The 22019-nt window shown below is 43.2% G+C and overlaps 1 protein-coding gene across 6 annotated transcripts in view; it reads right to left on the bottom strand.

The window, feature by feature from the left end:
- The window catches only part of MAP3K15 (mitogen-activated protein kinase kinase kinase 15), a 266385-nt gene that overhangs the window by 127411 nt on the left and 116955 nt on the right, over positions 1–22019 (bottom strand). For all 6 annotated transcript variants that reach the window (XM_088451616.1, XM_088451618.1, XM_088451617.1 and 3 more), the window contains 3 exons: positions 9558–9751; positions 8424–8592; positions 4762–4868 (listed from right to left, as the gene is read on the bottom strand). In XM_088451616.1, coding sequence (XP_088307742.1) covers positions 4762–4868; positions 8424–8592; positions 9558–9751 — 470 coding nt within the window. The remainder of the gene's footprint in view (positions 1–4761; positions 4869–8423; positions 8593–9557; positions 9752–22019) is intronic.

The raw sequence follows: 22019 nt of genomic DNA, 5'->3' as shown, positions 1-22019 counted from the left end.
AATTATAAACTAGGCTTGTTTAAAGTATTGCATATATTTTCCAGTTACATGACACTTTTAGGAAACAGGTATAAATACAGTATTATGTAACTACTAGCTGAAGTACCCAGCGTTGCCCGGGTATAAAGTTATTAAGTTAGTCATCCCAAACCAAGTGCCAAAGCTCCCCAGGTCAAAGTTCTGCCCAGCATATACCAACGGAAGGTCCGACCGGTACCCTAACCTCCCTAAAATTTGGGCAGGATCCAACTGGACCACCTCACATTGGTTTCATCGAAATCGGTGCAGAGGTGTCTGAATGCATAACCGGACAGGCGAACAAACGGACCAATGAATTTTATATCCTACATGCAGTCTCGGGAGGCTCCCAATCTTCGGGTAACCCCCCCACACACCCCGGTAGAGTAGGCAATTCTCCTGCATCCTGCCCATTTCCTAGTGAAGTGGGGAGAATGTGTCCCGGAGTAGGGCTTAATGATGCGATTCTACAAGAATTGTGTCATTTAGCTTCATACCTATTCAATATGCGCAATTCGCAACAATTTACAGCGAGGGGGTGTTACGCCCCCCCATCGCCGCCCACCTTCTTCTCCCAGGGAGGAAAAATGAAAGGTATGCAAGTATGTTTTATATATAAGATTTAAATGCCGTAAGGACTCATACACACTGGTCTTATTTAAATGCTTTCCAAGCATTTTTAATTGAATACTAGTCTGCAGGACTGTGGAGATCTGGCCCAAGCACAATTACTATCGAGGAAGCGCGGCCTAATCATGGGAGGCATGGCCACGCCCCCTTAGACATTTAGAAAAAAATAAAATTTGTGGGCACTGTGAGCCCCTCAGCTCTGCGCAAATCCAGGGGGGCGCGATCAGTGTGATCGCTTCCCATTACGGTCAGTGGAGAGGAGACTGCTGCTGCAGTGTGATCGCTTCCCCCTACAGGCAGTGGAGAGGAGACTGCTGCTGCAGTGTGATCGCTTCCCCCTACAGGCAGTGGAGAGGAGACTGCTGCTGCAGTGTGATCGCTTCCCCCTACAGGCAGTGGAGAGGAGACTGCTGCTCTGCTGTAGCAGTCTCCCTGGTATCCCACTGCAGCCCAGCACACAGCAGTGTGACAGGTAAGGACAGGGGGCGGGTAATTAGTACCCGCCCCCCACCCTCTCTGCGCCACTGCTAGTTTGACAGTCAAAGCCATTGTTTCTAATGTCAGCATACCATGTTTTGTTTTTTTGGAATGCATCTTGTTCTTCACAAAAAATTGACATCAAATAAACACATTGGGGAAACCTCCTGTGACTGCCAAATGCTTGAATAAAAGCATGTTTGTCCATGACATACAATTTCACCTGCACTTTTACAATCAAGTAGAGAACACCAGGTAGCACAAAGCCTTAAAATGCAGAGGCAGCTAATAGTCTTTAAAAGCAGAGTATGATTTTGGTAAAAAGGGAAAATAAATCACCGAAGAGACACCTGGCATAGGAAGCTCAGGGAGTATGATTTCATATCATTGTAATTCATAGGACATGAGGCCTGACCCACAGCCTCTGTTCACGTAGTTCAGCAATTTTTTTGCAACTGTGCATACATGAGAATTCCTAAAAACTCATACAGCCCATGCGCTATACAGAGGGTACGCACAAAGGCGATATTGCGATTGAGGCGTACAGTATCAGAAATGTTTGGGAGGTGGCTAATGGTGCATGTAAATATGGTCCTTTCAGTGGGAACGTTATGGGAGTGTCGCAGATGTGGCAATGCAAGTGGCTGCGACACAGATTTACAGCTGCAGACATAGGAAACCATATTCAGACGGAGAAACCATAGCGCTGGTGCAAGTTTTGATGGCGTGACTGATGGTGGCGTATAGGAGCCCACCAATCGGTATTACTGTGTGTACAGACGCTGAAAGTGGGCATCTCAGTCCTTGCACATTTGGCCGTACAGATTAGCACAAGGGTAAAGCGTTTGTAGCACAGATTTACATAAAATCGCAAATGGGCGACTGATTATAGACCGATTATAGACGCAGCTGCAGGCACTTCTGTGTCTAACTTTGACTGTCAATGTCCTGCATAGTGCTCATGTTTACATTGGTCCCTAACCGAGAGCATATTCTGATAACTGTGTGAAAATGTATGTATGACAAACTTACTGACAGTCACAAAACCTGCAACAAATACTAATTTGCCAATTTATTATTATTATTATTATTATCATTTATTTATTTGGTGCCACAAGTGTTCCGCAGCGCCTTACAAAGTACATGAACAAATAAGTAACCAGTGACTTACAATACAATACAAAGCAGGACACGGACATGGATAATAAACATTGCTATATTAGCGACCTTTACGCACGCATAAGCAGCCAAGTGTTAGTTGCCCTACTGGGGAGTAAGAGATAAATGAAATTACAGTAGGGAGAAGCACAAGAGGGTAGAGGGCCCTGCTCGAAAGAGCTTATATTCTTTAAGGGAGGGGAGATGAACAGAAGTGACACAGATGGGGTAGGCGGGGAGGAAGGAAGATGTAGCAGCAAGTTAGGATGAGAGCTGGAAGGCTTTAATGTAGTAGTGGGTCTTAAGAGCTTGTTTGAAAGATTGTAGAGAGGTGAGAATATACCAGATGTCAGTTACACTCTGAACTATTACAAACTCTGGTATATAGCATACAGAATGGCAAATCTATTGCATATAAGACACTGTAAGCTTCTAGCGCTCCCCCCCCCCCCCTCTCCACCCCCACCAATCCATCTCGTCTAGATGCTGTTACCTTTACTATAACCTATAACCCAATGTGTCTGAAAAAAATATTTAGAAAGGTTTAGCTCTGGTGATTGTAAGATTGAAAAGTAGAAATCTGACACAAGGACCGGTTTACTGCAATTACAATGTGAAGGCACAACAAGCATTACCGATGCCAATTATTTTCAGGAGAAAGAATAGTCATTGGCAGTGTTTAGCTATCACTATGCACAGGTAGAATGGCTACAATGCCAACTCATACTAACTGCAATGTATACATGTAGTGGCAGGCATGTATACAATATTAGCACACAGAACATAACAAGGTACAATACAGTAAAATCAGACCCCCCCCCCAAGTCTTCATAGACATGCATTTAATTCGCATGGCTAATTTCTGATAAATGGGGTTGATTCTCCTTGAAGTGATATATTTGGTACTGTTCAGCAACTCTGGCATATTGTATGATTACTGCTACATTGAAGGGTTTGGGGATGACATCCTTGTATCTGCTGCATTGTCTGCTGCCAGCAATGTGAGTGTGTGCAGCAATGTGAGTGTGTGCAGCAATGTGAGTGTGTGCAGCAATGTGAGTGTGTGCAGCAATGACACTTTGTATTTCTTGTGGCACATTGAGTCTTGTCATTTCCAGTCATTGCTCACCAGGACAGCAGGGATTTGGGAGGGTTACACCTACACTCTGAGACACTTATTATCATGTAATCCCAAGTGGACACATGCAGAGCTCACAATTATACTCACTACATTCTTATTACTACAGGGGTAGTAATAAGAATAAGTGTGGTCAAAGTTTTTTACTTTGTTTACCTTTAATACTATTGCACCTATGGCAATGTCTAGTTCAGTTGAATGAGCTGTCTCTCTAGAAACAAACACTATTATTAATATGTACAATTAAAGCCACATCCAGCACCACTTTAAATTGAGATGTCAAGCAAAAACAGATACACCCACATACCAAGCACGGTAGGCAAGCAAGGATGGCAAAGTAGCCTAATATAGTGGCAGAGTTCTCCGAAATGGAGGCACACACCAAATCATAGTGGGGAGAAAATTCCACTCCTAATACTGGTGGAAGAAATATTAACAACTAAAGAGATGGGGAAAAAAGCTGAAAATACCATGAAGATGCCCGTTCTCTACAAAAGATAGCGAATCTTATACACAACACCTCACAATTTCAGTAGGTTGAATAAAGAAATGGCTAAAGAAAGAGAAAAAGATCCCCAGCACACTGCAAAACACCCGCAATAAGATCTCACTACTACTTGATAATACAGATCTTGGTTGCATGAATAGAGATATGGAAGAGGTTTCAATTATATTGCTAGAACTAGCTGTTGCGATGTGTCCTCACTCGGCTTTGCTGCAGTTGTGCCAAATCGCCCTTCCGGGCGCGCCAAGTCCCGTGAGACCCTGCAAGCCTTGTGTGACTTTTTTGGCGAAAATGAGTCTAGGTCGCAATGTAATGTGACTAGGACGCACCAGGATTCTGTGCTGATCAATGTGATATGTGACACTGTATATCTGTGTGCACGTGAGTGTCTCATTCAGCATACAAAGTGCTACAATGCAATGGTCACAGCTTTATTCCACGCCAAGTTCTGTGTACAATCTCAGCTGCACACAGATATACATGAGTACGTGTCACATATAAAGTAATTAGCACAGTGCCCTGGTGCGTCCTATTTGCATCTTACTGCGACTTAGACGTATTTCCAGCAAAAAAAGACACAAAAAAGACGCCTGACGCTAGCAGAGTCTCACTTGACCAGGCGGCTCACTCACACCAGGCATATCGCGCTGCATGGCATATTGAGGCTAGATGAGAAAGGACGCATTTGTATATATGTGCAGCGCCGTATTCACACATGCACACATAGCTGCTGGGATTCCAGATAGACTGCACATGTCTGCACCTTTGCAGCATTAGTGCTGCATGTATTGTAATGTATTGTCAAAATGATAAGCAATCAATAAAGTATTTTTACCGATTGAGAGCGAAGGCATAATGGAACTTTATATTATGCTGATCTGCCAAGTCACAGGTTGGCAGCATTTCCAGAGTTTCCACCAGTCTGACCATGGCATCATAATCCTGAAATTAACAAAACAAATGCTCATGCAGTGTCAACAGGCAACACAAAGAAACACTCGCAAAAAACTACAATCACTATACAGTATTTATTATTATTAGTATTGTTTGTGTATTTATTTATTTATAAGGTGTCACAGATTTCCACAGCGCCATACAATGGAGGACAAAAACAAAACAACAAATGACTTACAGACACGGGGCATGGTACAGGGATAATCTGAGAGAAGAGGAAGATACCCTGTAGGAGGAGACAGTAGTTCGCAGGTGGGCAGGATTGGGGGTAGGAAGGAAACAAGAGGAAAAAGGGCCCTACCCATGACAGCTTATTTATTGTGTTATGGTGCATATTACTTGATCCTATCCATGAGAAAAGTGGACTGCACTAAGATAAAATGTTATGGAACTATATTAATACCACTTAATAAAAGTGCAGTAACTATTACCCTTTTCAGAGCAACGACCCCCAGGGAATACACGGATCTATCAACACATGAATTTCCCGGGTCTCTATCCCTGACCCTGGTACAGAGCAGGGTCGTGGACCCGGGACTCCTTACACATAGGGGTAAATCCAATTAGCGGCGAAAGGTGCGAGTTGCCGTTGGCACAGCATTAAAACGCCGGCAACGGCACCTCATCTCACACCCATCGCGGCCCGTTCTCAGCCTTGAACTTGCATCAATTTGCATAGGGCTGCGGGCACTTGTGTGCAAATTCGGGCTGCCGTACAGTGCAGCAGTTGCCGCGATGTACTCACGGCTGCGAGTCATTTGGAGAGACCCCATAGTGTAGACCCTGCTCGGGGCGCGTGCACCGACAAAAATATGGGTATTTAGGCTATGAGGAGAATTAAACTATGTGCGGTAAGGTGTTTTGCTGCAAAAAATGGCTTTTCATCTCAATTTTTGCTGATCGCGCAATCCTATTAGATGCAACTTTTCGCGGGTGCAAATTCTCCATACCATTAGGCACAAAAAGTTCTCATCACCTCCTGAGTAGGTGAAAAGATGTGCAAAACCCCTATTTCGGGACTTTGTTCAGAACCACTGGGACATCCTCGCAAAGGGTGCGATAGCTTTGCACATTAAAAATTACCGCACCTAATTGAATTCCCCCCCTTTGTGTGAAAGGGGTTTAATAAAAAAAATAATAATAAAACCTCTTGGCTGCTGCAGGACATAATAAACTAGATTACATCAGCTGTCATTTGCTCTGTGGTTTTGCTTTGTCTTGCCAATATTTTATTAGTCATTTAGTAAGCAATTAAGGCAGATTAAATATTTTCCCTTGTGAATACACTGGTTCATGTAAACCAAAAAATTCTCATCCTCTTACAAATCTCAGATACTTATCTCTCAACACATGATTACTTCATAATGCTAATTTCAAGAACACAACTTTGAAGTGTTTAGTAAATTCTAAATTATGATGTGAAGTAAACACAAATCACTGGCACATGTCAGGTGTTGCCCCTATTATTAAATGTATTCTACTGTGTTGAATGTAAGAACATGGGTATGAATTACCAACTGCCCAAGCTTATCCCATCTCAATGCTGTGGGTACTATCCCCAGTGCTCTAAGTTGTTTTCCTTTACTAGAGCCACTGACTTGTACTGCACTAGATTGCATACCATTTTAATTTCCTTTACCTACTCAATACAGCCCCTGAGGTCCGAGCTGTGATAACTGTCAGTCACTTGCAGTATTCCGCTATTTAGCTTACTTCCACTCTGTTCACAGGTGCTGCTGATGAATTCATTTACAATTAATTGTTTAAATAATCTATTATCCCAGCATTTGTCATCCAGTGTAACTACGGCTCTCACTGCAACTTAATATATTTACAAGTACTCCACAGCAAACCAAGTGGTTAGCTATGATTCTATAATTAAAACTCATTAATGGTTTGCTATTTCATGATAACATTGGAATAACCTTATGTGTGGGTTACATATGAATCACCCAGGGCTCAAAGATAGTTTTTAGTTTGCTACACCCATATATTTTAAACATTGCTGACTTTTAAATGCTTTATTGGCTGTGCCTCTAATCTTAATCAGTTGTACATTTACTGCATGCCAACTCAGTCTGAATAGCAGATGTACCGTAAAACACATTACAGCATATCTGTACTGTATATAAACCTTTCAAGGAAAAGAAAGTTTTTTTACTCCGCACAGAGTAGGGGTAAGTGTTAGTATAGTTAGACCAATATATGAATAGTTATACAAGATATAGGGCCTGATTCAGAGCCACTCGTAAGTGGCAGCTCGTTTGCTCCGAGCGATGTTTGCCCAACTGCGCATGCGTACGGATCGTTATGCGCATGCGCGAACCAGTCAGTGCGGCCGAATTTCATGTGCTCGCAGAATAGCGAATGCCTGCTAATTTGAGTGACAGGAGGAGGCGTATGTGGGTGGTAACAGGGGAAGGTGCTTGAAAACGGGGAGTGGAGATCCGAACGCAGGCGTGCTTAAAGGTCAAAATGGGCGTTTTATGGGTGTGCATATTTAAAACAGCAGCGTCATTGACCACGTCACTGGGTTATTTTATAGCCAGAACTGCTCGTAAAATTGTGGTAGCAAAAACCAACCACAAGAATAGCGAGCAGCTCATACCCTGTTCGATGTACTCGATTGATCTAATAAATAGCGGACATGACGTAGGATGCGAGCGGCCAGGGGGCGTAGTTTCCCAAAAAACGACCGCAAGTTTTGTTCGCTCGTTCAGACCTAGAGGCGTGAACAGACCGCAAACAGCGAACGGTTCATTTGAATAGCCACCCCTATTTTCTGAACGAGCGTCCGCAAATAGCGTCCGGCTCTGAATCAGGCCCATAGTGTCTCTCACATAGTATTTCAGTTGGTGGTGCTCCCAGGAGCCAAAATGTAATCTTAGACAAAAAGAAAGGAAAAAAGAAGGCTCTTTTTGTGGGGCACTCTTGTATCTAATAGTTTATATTAAAATATAACTTTTATTATATAATCTAAAATTGTGGTACCTTGGGGTAAATGAAAGGGTACGCCCAGTATGAATGGGACTTAAACTCGATATACAGACATATGACACAAACATACATGAAACACATAAATGGTTCTATCACCAAAGAATGGCGAAAATGTTCTTCATTATAATTTGAGAATAGGAATTCTTATGCAGGGTACATTCGTTCTTTGTATAGGTAAGTTATGTATCAATGATATATTACATCCATGTGTTTTGACACATCTAAAAGTTAGTCCAAAATACAGTAATAATAGGAGTGCTATATCAACTGTGCAGGACTCCAAAATTTGTGTGACAGAGAGAAAAAAATTGTACGGGTGACCAAGCCTAATAGGCAAAACGCAATACTGGGCGTACCCTTTCATTTACCCCAAGGTACCACGATTTTAGATTATATAATAAAAGTTATATTTTAATATAAACTATTAGATATAAGAGCGCCCCACAAAAAGAGCCTTCTTTTTTCCTTTCTTTTTGTCTGTATATAAACCTATCATTACACATTATTAGGATATACAGTACATTATCTCCAGTCTCACTCTTTTACCTGGATGTCTCGGTATGACAGCAGCAGGTTGATCACAATATCTGAAGTCAGGACCTCAGTGTTGTCCATTCGTAATTTTATACGGGTCAGCTCTTTGGCAAGTTCGTCCCCTTGGTACTTGTCCCTGGCTTTTCTGATGTCGTTTAGCAGCGTTTCCTTGTAGTATGCACTAACAAAGAAGAAAGAGTGAACGTCACCACTTTTCTTTAGTTATTACCCTTGATTTCCCTATTCAGAGCCAAAATACATACAATTCAATGTATAAGTCCTTATTATCAAATGGAACTACCTTTATCTGGATTTATTGGTTGCAGGTGTAATTTGTATTGTCACGCCAGGGTAAAAATAATAAATTGCATATGGATAGTTAGAGTGCCACCAGTGGGCAAAGAGTAAATAAACTATGAGTATATTAGGGAGGAATAGTAATGCAAATGTTTCTTTCACAACAAGGTGTTTTCATAGTGTCCATTTAATGTGTAAGCCCAGAATGAAAGACACATGCTCTTTATAGTAAATGATATATAGGAGATTACATTACATATTGCACTTGTACCACTAAAGTAATGCATGGTACAAGCACAGCTGGATTTGTCATCTATGTAACTATAATAGATAATGACCATTATGGGTTGGATGCGGTTATATAGCGGCAACGGTGGTATTTGGTGGTTTAAAGAGGAAAATATCCACACGTAGCTCCATTCTGTTACCTCAGACTATCAGGATCTAAGGTGGCAGAAATACATTTTAATTAATTTATAACACTAGATTATAAGCAATTAGCAAGGAATGTACTTGAGTCACCCAACTCCTCCAATTAGCCGGTACAAGTGTGCACGTTCACAAACGCAACTGCAGAAAAGTAGGAGTGAGCACAGAGCTGCATTTTCCGCTGGTAAATAGCTCCGACAGCCTTGATTCTATTTCAGCATCAAAATCAAGGCCACAACAGCTTAGTCAATTACTAAGTGTCAGTTTTTGGTCTGAAAACCCTGTGGCTAAAAAGCTTTACTATTTACCAAACAGTGCCAGTAGCTGTCACTCATACAAATATAACATACCAAAGACTATTCACATGTAACTAGGTAAATAAATATATTTCTGAAATCACAATATACATTCTGAACTCACCAGGATGTGACATGTATGTCCTTCAGGAGGCTAATGAATTTATCAATCAAGGGGACGCACAAGGGTCCCAAGAGGTTGTCCCAGCTTGGCTGCATGTACTCTGAGGCTCTCCGCTGGGCATCACTTTCACAGCAAAAGTAGTCCCCACAGGGGGTCACAATGTAAGAAATAAAGAAGTAGTTTCCACTGGAAGCCTGAGGATATAATAATGTAGGGTGGAATAAGTAAAATAGACATACCACAAATATAACCCTCTATATCACTTTTGATCTGCATTAAGGGGCATCAAATGTACCTTAAAACATTTTAGTGGGAAAATGTTTTTGGTTTTAAGTTTATTTTTTATATTTAAGTAAAGTTTGCCAGATGTTGCTTATGAATGCTGTGGGAAGCGTGATGAATCAATACGGTAAAGTAAAAGATACATGGAAGAAATTAAAAAGATATTATTTTAACTAAGCCAGGGGTCTTTAGCTAGTGACCATGGAAGACAATTATTTACTATTGGATTCTGACAAGCCAGTCCTATGACTAGGGTCAGCCATGCACTACCAACCACAGGACTAAAGCCGCATACACACTTAACGATATGCTCCATGTTTCACTTGCACTGCAGGGCTCAATGTCATTAACGACATTAAGCATACACACTGAACGATATCAGTGACGGCACCCTCCCTCATCCCTGAACTTGCACAACCTGATGATATCGTCAGGTTGCCCTGCAAGTTTGGGCGATGAAAGACATTGTTAACGATCCGCAGGAGCGGTCATTGTTAACAATATCTTGCATACACACTGGACGATATTGAAAGCGATGAACGATAACAATATCATTATCATTCATATCGTCCAATTTATTGTCTAGTGTGTACACGGCTTAAGAAGGTTATCAATCTGTCAAACCGTTCTAAGCCTATGACACACAGGAGAAGGAAGTTACCTTCAGCACTGGACACTTATTTTTATTATTATTATTATTATTATTATTATTAATAATAATAATAATAATAATAATAATAATAATCTTTATTTATAGGGCGCCCCAAGTGGTATGCAGTGCTGTACAGAGGGCAATGCAATAAGACAGTACAGGGTAAAACAGTACAGTACAATTCAGTAGATAAGTTAGAAATAGCACTACAAATCTCAAAACAGCCACTGATGCAAGGGGTGCAATGGAAATATTCCATGTAAGCTGAAACCTGTATTAACATAGGCGCAGATAATGGGTCTAGGACGTCTGAAAAAACTGGCTAGTGTGCAAGGTAGGTAATGAGAACAGGAGAGAGGAAGGCCCTGCTCAAATAGCATACAGCCTAAAGAGAAGTGGGAGACCATTTGGAAAAGCCACTGTAAAGGGAGACAAAGGCTGGATGCAAGAGTGAGAGCAATAGAGAGTATAATAGAATGAGGTAGACTATGTGGTGACAGTTAAGTGTTGGACAGATATGCTTTTATGAATAGGTGGATTTTCAGCGCTCACTTCAAGCAATGCAGGCTGGGGTATAGGGGGTCATTCAGACCCGGTCGTGAGCGGCAGTACGCTCGCAAGCGGGTCGATGTTCCCCCACTGCGCATGCGCACGACGGAGGGAGCTCCGTCGTGCGCATGCGCGAGACCCGGTGAGCGACGGACTCTCCATCGCTCCGGGTCTCGCACCAAAGGGGGCGTGTTGTCGATGTTGATTGACAGCACGCCCCCTTTGGTGGGCGTGCCTGCCAGACGGAGGCGTTCCCATGGGAACGCCTACCGTCTGAAGCCGGCCCCACTGACATCACTAGTGATGTCAGTGGGAGTGATTTTGGCTCTGATAGAGCCAAAATCACTCCAGGGCTTGTGGCAGGGAGACCCTACCGCAGGGTCGCCGTCGCAAGCCTGATGGTCGTGATGGTCTTGACCATCGCGACCATCATCATGGACGCTCGCATAAGCTGTGGGTGGTAACCCACAGCTATGCGAGCATCCATGAGGATGCTCCTAAAACAGGTAGGAGGGCCCTGATTCAGAGCGAGCGCTCTGGTCAGAGCGTTCAGCTCTGAATCAGGCCCATAGTCTGATGGAGTAAGAGAGATCATTCCAATGGTGGGGGGTAGCACGGGAGATATCTTGAATTCCGAAGTGAGATGTGGTAATCGATGGGGAGGAAAGGTGGTTGTCATTGGCTGACCGGAAAGGGGTGGATGAAGTGTAGGTAATGAGGTTGGAGATATAGGGAGCTGTGGAGCTGGGTAGGCTTTGTACGTGATTGTTAGGAGTTTGAAGAGGATTCTTTAGGAGAAAGGGATCCAGTAATGGGCTTGGCAGAGAGGGGAGGCAGATGTGCAGTGGCGGGAGAGAAAGGTAAGTCTAGCTGCAGAGATGAGTACAGATTGGAGAGGAGCAAGATGGGAGTAGGTGAGTCGATTAAGAAGGTTGCAGTAGTCGAGGCCAGAGATGATCAATGAGTAGACAATGGTTTTGGTGGCATCGTGGGAGATAAAGGGTCTGATGCAAGCGATGTGGTAGAGCTGGAACTAACAGGATAGAGCAAGGAATTGAATGTGGGGGGGGTGTAAAGGAGAAGGAAGAGTCAAGAATGACTCCCAGGCATCGGAGTTGGGGAACAGAGGAGTTAGTGGTGTTGTTGACAGTGATAAAGAGATCAGGAGGGAAGTAAACTCTGGATAGAGAGAGGACAATGAGTTCAGTTTTGGCCATGTTGAGTTTGGGAAAGCACTTATACTTCAGGAAGAGATGGCAGTGAGGCAACTGGACACCCGAGAGAGGAGGGAAGGGGAGAGATCGGGGGAGGAGAGATAGAGTTGAGTGTCGTCAGCATAGAGGTGGTACTGAAGGCCAAAGGAACTGATGAGTTCACCCAGAGAAGGTATACAGAGAAAAGCGAGCCAGGGGCAAAATCGTGGGAGATGCCCACGGGATGGATGGTGGGTGAAACCAGAGGTAGAGACAGAGAAGGAGCAGTCAGCATGGTAGGATAAACCAAGAAAGGACAGTGTCAATAAGGCCCATGGTTTCAAGGGTGCGCAGTCCATGGGCCTTTCTGACAACGTCCTTTCTTGGAAAGACAACACATTTCTCATTATAGGCTGAAATAAGAAAGTTATTTACTGTATCTGCTTGTAAAATTGTAATAGTTTATAGTGCTACCTAAACTTTCCAAAGATATTTATACTGTAAGTAGTAAAAGTAGAATAGTATCCCAAATTACACATTAAAAAATGATAACGGCAGAGGTGGTGTCTGCCAAAAGCATTTTGGCAAAAGGCATCAATTTCTACAAATAAAAATAGACATTAAGGGCCTTATTTAGAGATGGATGGATTTGTACAGCTACACACAAGCGGCTGTGCAATTCCATCCATCTCAGATGCAAATGCAGAAGGAAGTGTCAGATCATCATCATCACAGACTGGGATCACCATTACAACCATGGATGGTCGCGATGGTTGCTCCTTTGGTCAGGCTGCGGGAGCTGAAGCTTCCCGCAGCCTGACCGGGTGGTGGTCACTTAAGAGGCCAGTAAGCTGCATCCACCGACGCAGACCCTGGCCTCGTCCTTCGTGGAAAACAGGGGAAACACGGCCCCGTTTCCGGAAACAGTGACCTGCCACGCCCCCACTCCACCCCCAAAATGCAGCAGCATGTAAATCATGCTGCGACTTGGGAGGGTCTGCAGGAAAGATCGCAGGACCCATTCTGCACAAGCGCAGAGCGGGTCCTGCGCAGGCACAGATTCCTCAACATCGGAGATGTATGTTGTTCTTTGGATTAAAGTACATTTCTGAATCAAGCCCTAAGTCTCTATCTAGCTGAATGTGATGTATATTGATAAGTAAAAATGGATTTGGAAAAGGCTATAAAAATGCCACTTAGAAACCTCTATGCTTAACGCTTCACTAGCACCTTGAAGTGGTGGTGACAGGCTTCATGCCTACTGTGCGGAGCACTGCAGGCTGCTATGCTGGAGCACTTCGGGCTGCTATGCATGAACACTATGGGCTGTTTTTTGTAATGCAGAACCAGTAAATCAATATATTTCATATACTAAATGCATTGCAGCTTTAAGTTAAAAATAGAAGTCTGAGGAGAGCCAGAAATATGTTCATGAGAACAAGTGTGGTTTCTTTGGTTACCTGCTCCAGCTCAGTTAACCAAATTACATGTTATGTAACTATCAGCAAAACATCTTTGAAAGCATTTCACAAAGACACAGAGAGTAGCTATAGTCCCTTAGTATTTGTGGAGTACGAGATCCCATTGACTACTGCATCCAGACAGAGTCCTTCAATCCAAAATAAACTACTGAAAGAAAAACACGGTTTTCCCTAGTGAAAATATTTTTGTATCAACATTTATTCCTGATACAGTTAACTAAACTATTTTGGTGCAATCTACAGTCTACAATTGAATGGTTATTTAAATGTATCTTGTTTATTCTACACATTAAACAAAATTATTTAGTTTTTTGTTTTTTTTTAAATAGTAATTATTCATAACCATTGGTCAGTCATGTACCTGTGTGATGTGTGGGAGTGTAGTAAATTAAAGAATGAGAGTTGGAGACAAAGGTGTGTTTGAGAAAGTTATGTAACCCTCACCCAACCAGTTGTCACTCAAAGATAGTTTTCCATATCCATTAATATAGCGGGTAAAAGTAAAAAAAATTAAAATAATAATAATAATGCAATATAGTTTATGTAATAAATAAGCAGTAGATTTGTCCTGAAAATGAAAGTTTATTTTTGGGTTAATTTATCAATTTATTCATGCAAGAACAGCTTATCTGATGATCAGAAATTGGAGTTGCCCTAAAAATACCTCACAAATCATGTCACATTTACATTATTATGCAAGGTAATACAATTGTATTAAATTATTAAGCAACACATTCTAAATTAAATACATTTCAGCAACACAAACACTCTCAGAAGCATTCCAGTATTGTGACTAAAGACCAGGGGCATAACTAGGTATTTGAAGGCCCCATAGCAAAAGTTTGATAAGTGCCCCTGCATCCAAAGGTTGCTCATACGCTTAGGTAATAAGTGGCAACAACAACCACAGATGGTAAGAAAGGATATCTGTCTGAATGTATAGGTGTATAGAAAATCCAAATTGTGACTTTGTCCTTATGAATCAGCCTGTACAAACAAATGTTTTTTAAATGACTGTACGTGATGAAACATAAAAGTATATATATATATATATATATATATATATATATATATATATCTCTATATATATCTACTTCTGTACAATGGTTTACACTGACTGAAGTGTGCATATTTCTCCATATTCTCCATAGAGTAAATGTCAGACCCACATGGAACACATTCGGTAAGAAGTGCATATCCTCCAGTGCAAACATAACAGTGCTATGTTTAAACAACTATTTTGGCAGTCAGCAAGTTTTCTTTCGCTTTGTTGCTTCCAAATACAAAACATTCCCCATCTACTCCTCAAGGCATCTCATGCAGGTTACCGTAACAAAGTATTCTTAACCCCTACACAGCTGAGGACGTACACACATGCTTCTTTTAGTTCTTTGAACAAACACATAGGGGCATATGTATCAAAGCTTGATGTGAGATAAATGTGTGAGATATAGATGACCAAGCAATCAGCTTCTAACTTACATTTTGCAGGCTGTGTTTAAAATATGATAGTTAGGAGCTGGTGACATACTGTATATTTCACAATTTTATCTCACATCAAGCTTTGATACATATGCCCCTATAGCTGCAAGTTGGCAATTACACACACTATGGGGCATAAAGTATGTATCAAGCTGATTTTTACATAAAATTATGCAGAAACTGCAGTTTCTGCATAATTTTATGTATCAATCCTATGTACTAATAGCACAATGCAGGAGATTTCACAAAAATCTCCGACAAAGTGCTAATTAGCACTGCAGATCGCAGTCCCCATTATTATCAATGGGGACTACGATCTGACCTCTATATACTAAACGCCAAAGAGCAAAGCTTTTCGGAGATTAGCAACGGTAGTTTACACCATCTTAAGTTGGAGTAAACTACTGTTTGCCAATGGGGGCTCCCATTGCAGGAGAGAGATCTTTCGATCTCTCCACCACAGCCCCCGGCCAGTTCTGGAAGCTGACGTTGTGCACATGTGCAGTGTAAGCTTCCCCCGAGCTTACACTCGGTGAAAGACTTCTCCTAAATGCCAGGGACATAACTCGTGGAGACAGCGGTTTCCGCAACTGCTGTCCTTGAGAGTTCCCGGGATAGTTTTGTTAAAAATTAAAATATCCCCGGCGAGTTGGACAGTTAATAATAATCGCAGCAGTAGCGCGATTATTAATACATAGACCCCTATAACACATAATATTACTCCATTCCACAAGTGACTAACTAATAAAATAACCTAAAATATTATTTAGCACTTCTGCTAAAACCAATGTGAGTGGTAAATCAGTCCACATGCCGCAATATTCACTTTAACAAGGGGCCATAATATCTGCCTATGTGGCCCAATTCACATTTATTCAGAAATTCACTGGACATGCCCATAGATTAAGTCACAAGATGGCTGATACCGGCCTCTGTGTCAAGGCCGGTGCCACCATTAGGCAGTTGTAGGCAACTGTCTAAGGGCGCCAGCCACTGGAGGGCGCCACACACAGCCACTGAATCTGTATTAATATAAAATTACATTGTTGTAGCCTAGCGGTGGATACTGTGCGGGTCTAGCCAGCCGCAGCCGCCGCTGTCAATCACCACACTACCGCACTGCGGTGCACTGGTCACGCAAGTGCTTAGTCACCTCTCTCCCTGCCGTGAGTCACCCCTGCAGCGCCCACCCCGTGGACTGCTCTCTCATTCCTTTAGCTACCCCTCTTCCTTTCAGAGATGAGGAGCAGGGCTGCCGGGCTGAGAACTAAGACTTCACTAGTAAGTCATCTAATAGTATTAACAAACATAGGGGGTCATTCAGACCCGTTCGCGAGCAAAGGACGCTCGCAAACGGGTCGATGTTCCCCCACTGCGCATGCGCACGACGCAGGGAGCTCCGTCGTGCGCATGCGCGAGACCCGGACTGCGACAGCCAAGCTGTTGCTCCGGGTCTCGCACCAAAGGGGGCGTGCTGTCGATGTTGATTGACAGCACGCCCCCTTTGGTGGGCATGCCGGGGGCGTGCCTGCCAGACGGAGGCGTTCCCATGGGAACGCCTACCGTCTGGAGCCGGCCCCACTGACATCACTAGTGATGTCACTGGGAGTGATTTTGGCTCTGATAGAGCCAAAATCACTCCTGGGCTTGCGGCAGCGAGACCCTACTGCAGGGTCTCCGTCGCAAGCCCGATGGTCGCGATGGTCAAGACCATCGCGACCATCATCATGGACGCTCGCATATGCTGTGGGTGGTCACCCACAGCTATGCAAGCGTCCAAGAGGACAATCCATTTTCAGGGAGGAGGACCCTGATTCAGAGCGAGCGCTCTGGTCAGAGCGTTCAGCTCTGAATCAGGCCCATAGTATGTCAGGTCAGTTAGTCAGCTCAGCAGCAAACAATGGGGCAGATGTATGAAGCTGGAAAGTGATAAAGTGCAGAGTAATAAACGACCAACCAATCAGCTCACAACTGTCATGTTACAGGCTGTGTTTGAAAAATGAGAGGTGGGAGCGGATTGGTTGGTCATTTATCACTCTGCACTTTATCACTTTCCACAGCTTCATACATGTGCCCCAATGTGACATGTAGACTAGCGTGTAGATAGTTTTATACAATTGCACAATAAGAGGGGTCTGCTGCCGTGCAACACATAAGTTAATATATATAATAAAAACATGTATGCTTTGCTGCGGACGATGACATGGAGTCTGCCCATCACTTACTTAAGAATGTCTTTGTTGCAATCAATGGAGGCAGGCGGATGGAGAACGTATAAGATGCCACACTTTCACCCAGCTGGCTGGAAAGTGGGTATTGGTGTGGTGAGTGGGGGACAGTGGGCTGAAATTTTGCTTAGGGTGCCAAGAAACCTTGCACCACCCCTGCTCTGTGTGCATTTATCTCTCAGCCATACCATACTAACAGGTCCACAAACAGCCTCTAGCAGGATCTTGGCCAAATTGACCACTCGTGTAGCCATATGGGACAATTATACAGTTGGTCATAACTCAGGTACAGCAGCAGGTTCAACCCGTTTTTGGTGAGATAAGCCAGATAGAGGTAAACATTGTTGCAAGATTGATTTGAAGATGCATTAGCCTTATTATACAGTACTTCATTAATGGTTTTTTTTTAAAAAGAACAAGAGTAACATCATTTAAATGGCACCAAACAGACTTTGGGCCAAAAGTAATAGGGTGAGAGTTTAGAAAATGTGTAAGTTTAGCAGTAACCTCTCACACTTATTAAACTCTGCCAATGTAATAGAGTCCGAGAACAGGCAAACTCACATATTTTTAGACTAAAAAAACTCTACACATTTTCTAAACTCTCACCCTATTACATTTGGCCCTTTGTGTTGAAATACAGTGCTTTGTGTCGGCCTATTTCTGTTGAAGCAATCTCCCTTTTTTCCATCAGCTAATACAGCTAATGAGAAATAACTGTTGCAGGGTGGTGTTTCTCTGCCTTGCAACCCAGTGAAATGGTTAACAGCAACAGTATCTTAGATACAGCCTATAGCCTAGAAAACAGCTCTAAAGTCTTACAATGATGCAGTACTGTGCTAAATACACGCATGTGTCATCGCCAATAGGAATCAATCATTATATTAAAAGCACAACGCAGAGCAGCACTTAACTGGGCTGGTTCTTTCCATCTGGTATTGTGAGGAAGGAGATATGTCCTTACTTTAATATTGCACAACGCTGAACATGCATTTTAATGGTTAGAAGAACCTAAGACAACCAGTTTAAATTCATGCTTTATCGACCATCTCCATCCTAGAAAAAGAACTCTGTGTGGTTCCATAAATCTTAGCACTCATGTTAACAGTTTAAATTAAAGACTGATATGTAATTACTCAGTCTGGGGGAGTGAAGTGACCTGTGTAGCTGTCCTCCCTTAACCTTATTAAAACATAAATTATTCATACGATAACCTAAAGATACACAGGCTCAGTAATGTGAATTGTTACTTCCGTTCATGATACAATCACTCATCCTCATGAATTCTTATTCCAGTCCCATGTCCTGCTTCCATATGTACCTGTCTTACACTCATACTACGTTTTACATTTTATTTGACCTGCCACATCCTAAATGGAGAAAGACTTATGGTCGCCAAGACTATAAAATAGAACAAATTGTGGAATACAGTGGCAAGTGTTAAGGTCCTGCCAAGGTTTAATGCATCCTAAAACAAGGTTTTGTTAGCAAATTTGTTTTATTTGGGCTATGTTGGCTTAAAATGATTTGCACATCCTGAGATGGGAATGCAGTCAGGATGCCCACCGCCGGCTTCCTGACTGTCTAATACCGGCAGGGGTCTAATGACAGGCGTCGTAATCCCGACGCCTATCATTATCCCTACCCCGGTTACCGACGCCTGGCATAGCGAACGAAGGTAAGCCGGGCGGCTGGCGTGGACAGCCGAGGGGGAGGAGGGTTAGGTTAGGGGCTCCCTGGGGGGACTTAGGGTTAATCACCCCCCCCGGGAGGGTTAGGCTAGGGGAAGGCGGGGGTTACAGTTAGGCACCCCCGGTGGGAGGTTAGGGTTAGGCATCCCCTCGGGAGACTTAGGTTTAGGCTATGGGAACGGGGGGGTTGGGTTTAGGCACTTGGGGGGGGGTTAGGGTTAGGCACTATGGGGGGAGGTTAGGGTTAGACACCCCTAAGGGAGGGTTAGGGTTAGGGGGAGGAAATGATTAGTTTACTTACCTGAATCCCCTGTAAAGATCTTCACTGCTGCCGGCAGCTTCCATACTGATTACCTGAGATGGTGATTGCAGTAAGAAGATTACAGCGGTATATGTGCCACCTTGATGTTTCTTAAATAGTCATGCAAACTTTCAAAGGAGAAACCAGGCAAATTCTTTCACCTGAGGAGTCTAAAATTTAGCACATAGGAATAGGCCCTAACTACAGCAAAACACCTGTTTTCTCCAGAGAAAGGTCTTACCTCCCTTTATTAACAAAATAACAATAGGCCTAATGGGGAGATGTACCAATATGTGGAAAGAGATAAAGTGGAGAAGTTGCCCTATGCAGACAATCAATTCTTACTGTCATTTACATAGCACAGCTTATAAAATGACAGTTAGAAGCTAATTGGTTGCTATTGGCAACTTCTCCATTTTATCCCTCTCTCAAGGTCTGATACATCTCCCCCTAAAGCTGGCCACACATCTAAAGATTATTTGTCCAACCAGCCAACTAGTTGATTGGTTGGAATGAAAATCTGGTAAGGAATACAATCAGCAATTTGCTCCCAAACACTGGAAAATGGACCAAAACTGTTGTTTGAATAAATAGTTTAGATCAAACATTTAACAAACTTGTTTGAATTACCATTTTCATCTGTTTTCTGGCATTTAGGAGCAAATTGCTGATCATTATTTACTCCCATACGTTACCAGATTTTCATTCCAACCAATCAACAAGTTGGCTGGTTGGATGTAAGTTGGTCTAGTGTGTGGCCAGCTTAAGTCTGCGGATTTCTTTCAAAGAATAATAACAATCACCAAAGACATATACTTATCTAACGTTCCACCAATATAAACATCCCCTGACAGTCATCTGACTTCAGTTATATCAAATAAAGGCATATATTATACAGTAATAATAATAATTATAATGACTTGGGAATACCGGCAGTAACCACCTTAGGGCCTGCTTAAGCAAGGATCGCATCTGCGATTACACACGCAATCGGTCAATTGTTGCGTTCTGAGCATGCATATGAATCGTAGTGCGCATGCTCAAACCAGCCACTGTGACTGACAGAAAGTGCCTTTTGTAGGGGGTGAAGAGGGGGTGGTTGGCGAAATGCAGGCGTGCCTGTGCGTTTGAACGCCGTTGCATGGGCGTGCATAAATTATCCATTGCGATGCCATATGCAGCTTAAGTACTCACAGCGTGTGATGAGGTTAGCAATTCCTGAGTAAGGTCAGAGCTTGTGCAAGTCTGGATTACGGATGTGTGTAAGGTAAAGTGGGCGTCCTTATGTTGTGCTGCGATGGCTTAGCGATTGCAGTGGATTAGCATACTATCGCAGTGAGACTGCGTGCGTAATCGCTATTGCAATCGGTTGTGATCCGTAATGAATCAGGCCCCTAGTTATGGAGTATATTATGGATATTAGTTACTGAGGATATTATTGAGATAATGAGTCCTTAATATGAGGGTACTTGTCATAAAGAGTTCTGCTAAAAATGGTGGAACAACCGCATTGGGCAACAAAACCTTTCCATTGTGACAACAGTCTGAAAAATGGCCGTTATTCTCAAGAAGTGTAGGACACCACAGTTCACACATTGCACGTCCATAGAACCCAAAGAGTAGTATTGTGGTGAATATGTCATGTCCAATGCAAGCAGCGTATCAGTTGATCTTGTTATATGTTGTTTAAGATCTTTGAACTGCATGCTCTGGGCGTCCTGTAAGGGTTTAACTATGCTGATGTCCTGGAGGCCACCTTCTAGACATGTTTGGTGTAAATAATGCGATGTGAAGTGAATAAAGAAATAACTCAGCAGTCTGCAATTGAGGTCCCCGCAAGACGCGCTGATATACGTGGCTGCAAATAACTGTCACAGTTTCCAGACTGCCCAGAAGATCATATGTTCCAGGTCAGCCAGAAGGTGTACAGGGAGCGTTCACAAACTCACATTTTCCAGAGCACACAGGTAATGCATCGTAAATGGAGGGCGGACGTTTTGCCACATAACTCTGAAACGAAGCAACCAACTACAATGGCATTATTTTTCTGCAAATCTACGGACCAAGGGCCTGATTCAGCATTACACATATGGGCTATGCGTAATTGCAAGCAGACCCTTCTATGCCTATACCCGATTGACAAGCAGAGGCATTTAAGGGGCGGGGTGGGGACGAGGAGCACATTTTTGGGGAGTGGCAAGGCCAGGAACTGCGTCCATGGACGCAGTTTCCTGGCCTGACACGCCAGCCAGTCTGACTAAAGGGGTCTATCCATGTGCCGACTTTCTGCACGATGCGACCAAAACCAGGAGGTTTTGATCGGAACGTGCAGAAAGTCTGCTAGTAGATAGCCGGCAAGGACCAGCGATGCGCGTGCACGCTGGGTCCTTGCCGACCCCGACTATCTATCGAACATGCCGGTCAACCTGACGACGGTCGTCAGGTTCGGCATGTTAATAGATAGGGAGGTTGGGCTCCTGCACTGAAGACGTTCAGTGAACGTCTTTCAGTGCGGTGCCCGCACCTCAGCGACATGAAAGTCTGAACGCTGGACGTTGAGAGTTTCATGTCGTTAAATGGATAGGCCCCTTAAGTCTCAGCTT

Source organism: Taudactylus pleione, unplaced genomic scaffold, assembly GCF_031769625.1.
Source record: "Taudactylus pleione unplaced genomic scaffold, aTauple2 ptg000026l, whole genome shotgun sequence".
Lineage (NCBI taxonomy): Eukaryota > Metazoa > Chordata > Amphibia > Anura > Myobatrachidae > Taudactylus > Taudactylus pleione.
Note: the sequence above shows the minus strand (reverse complement) of the source record. Positions and strands in the feature narration are given on the sequence as shown.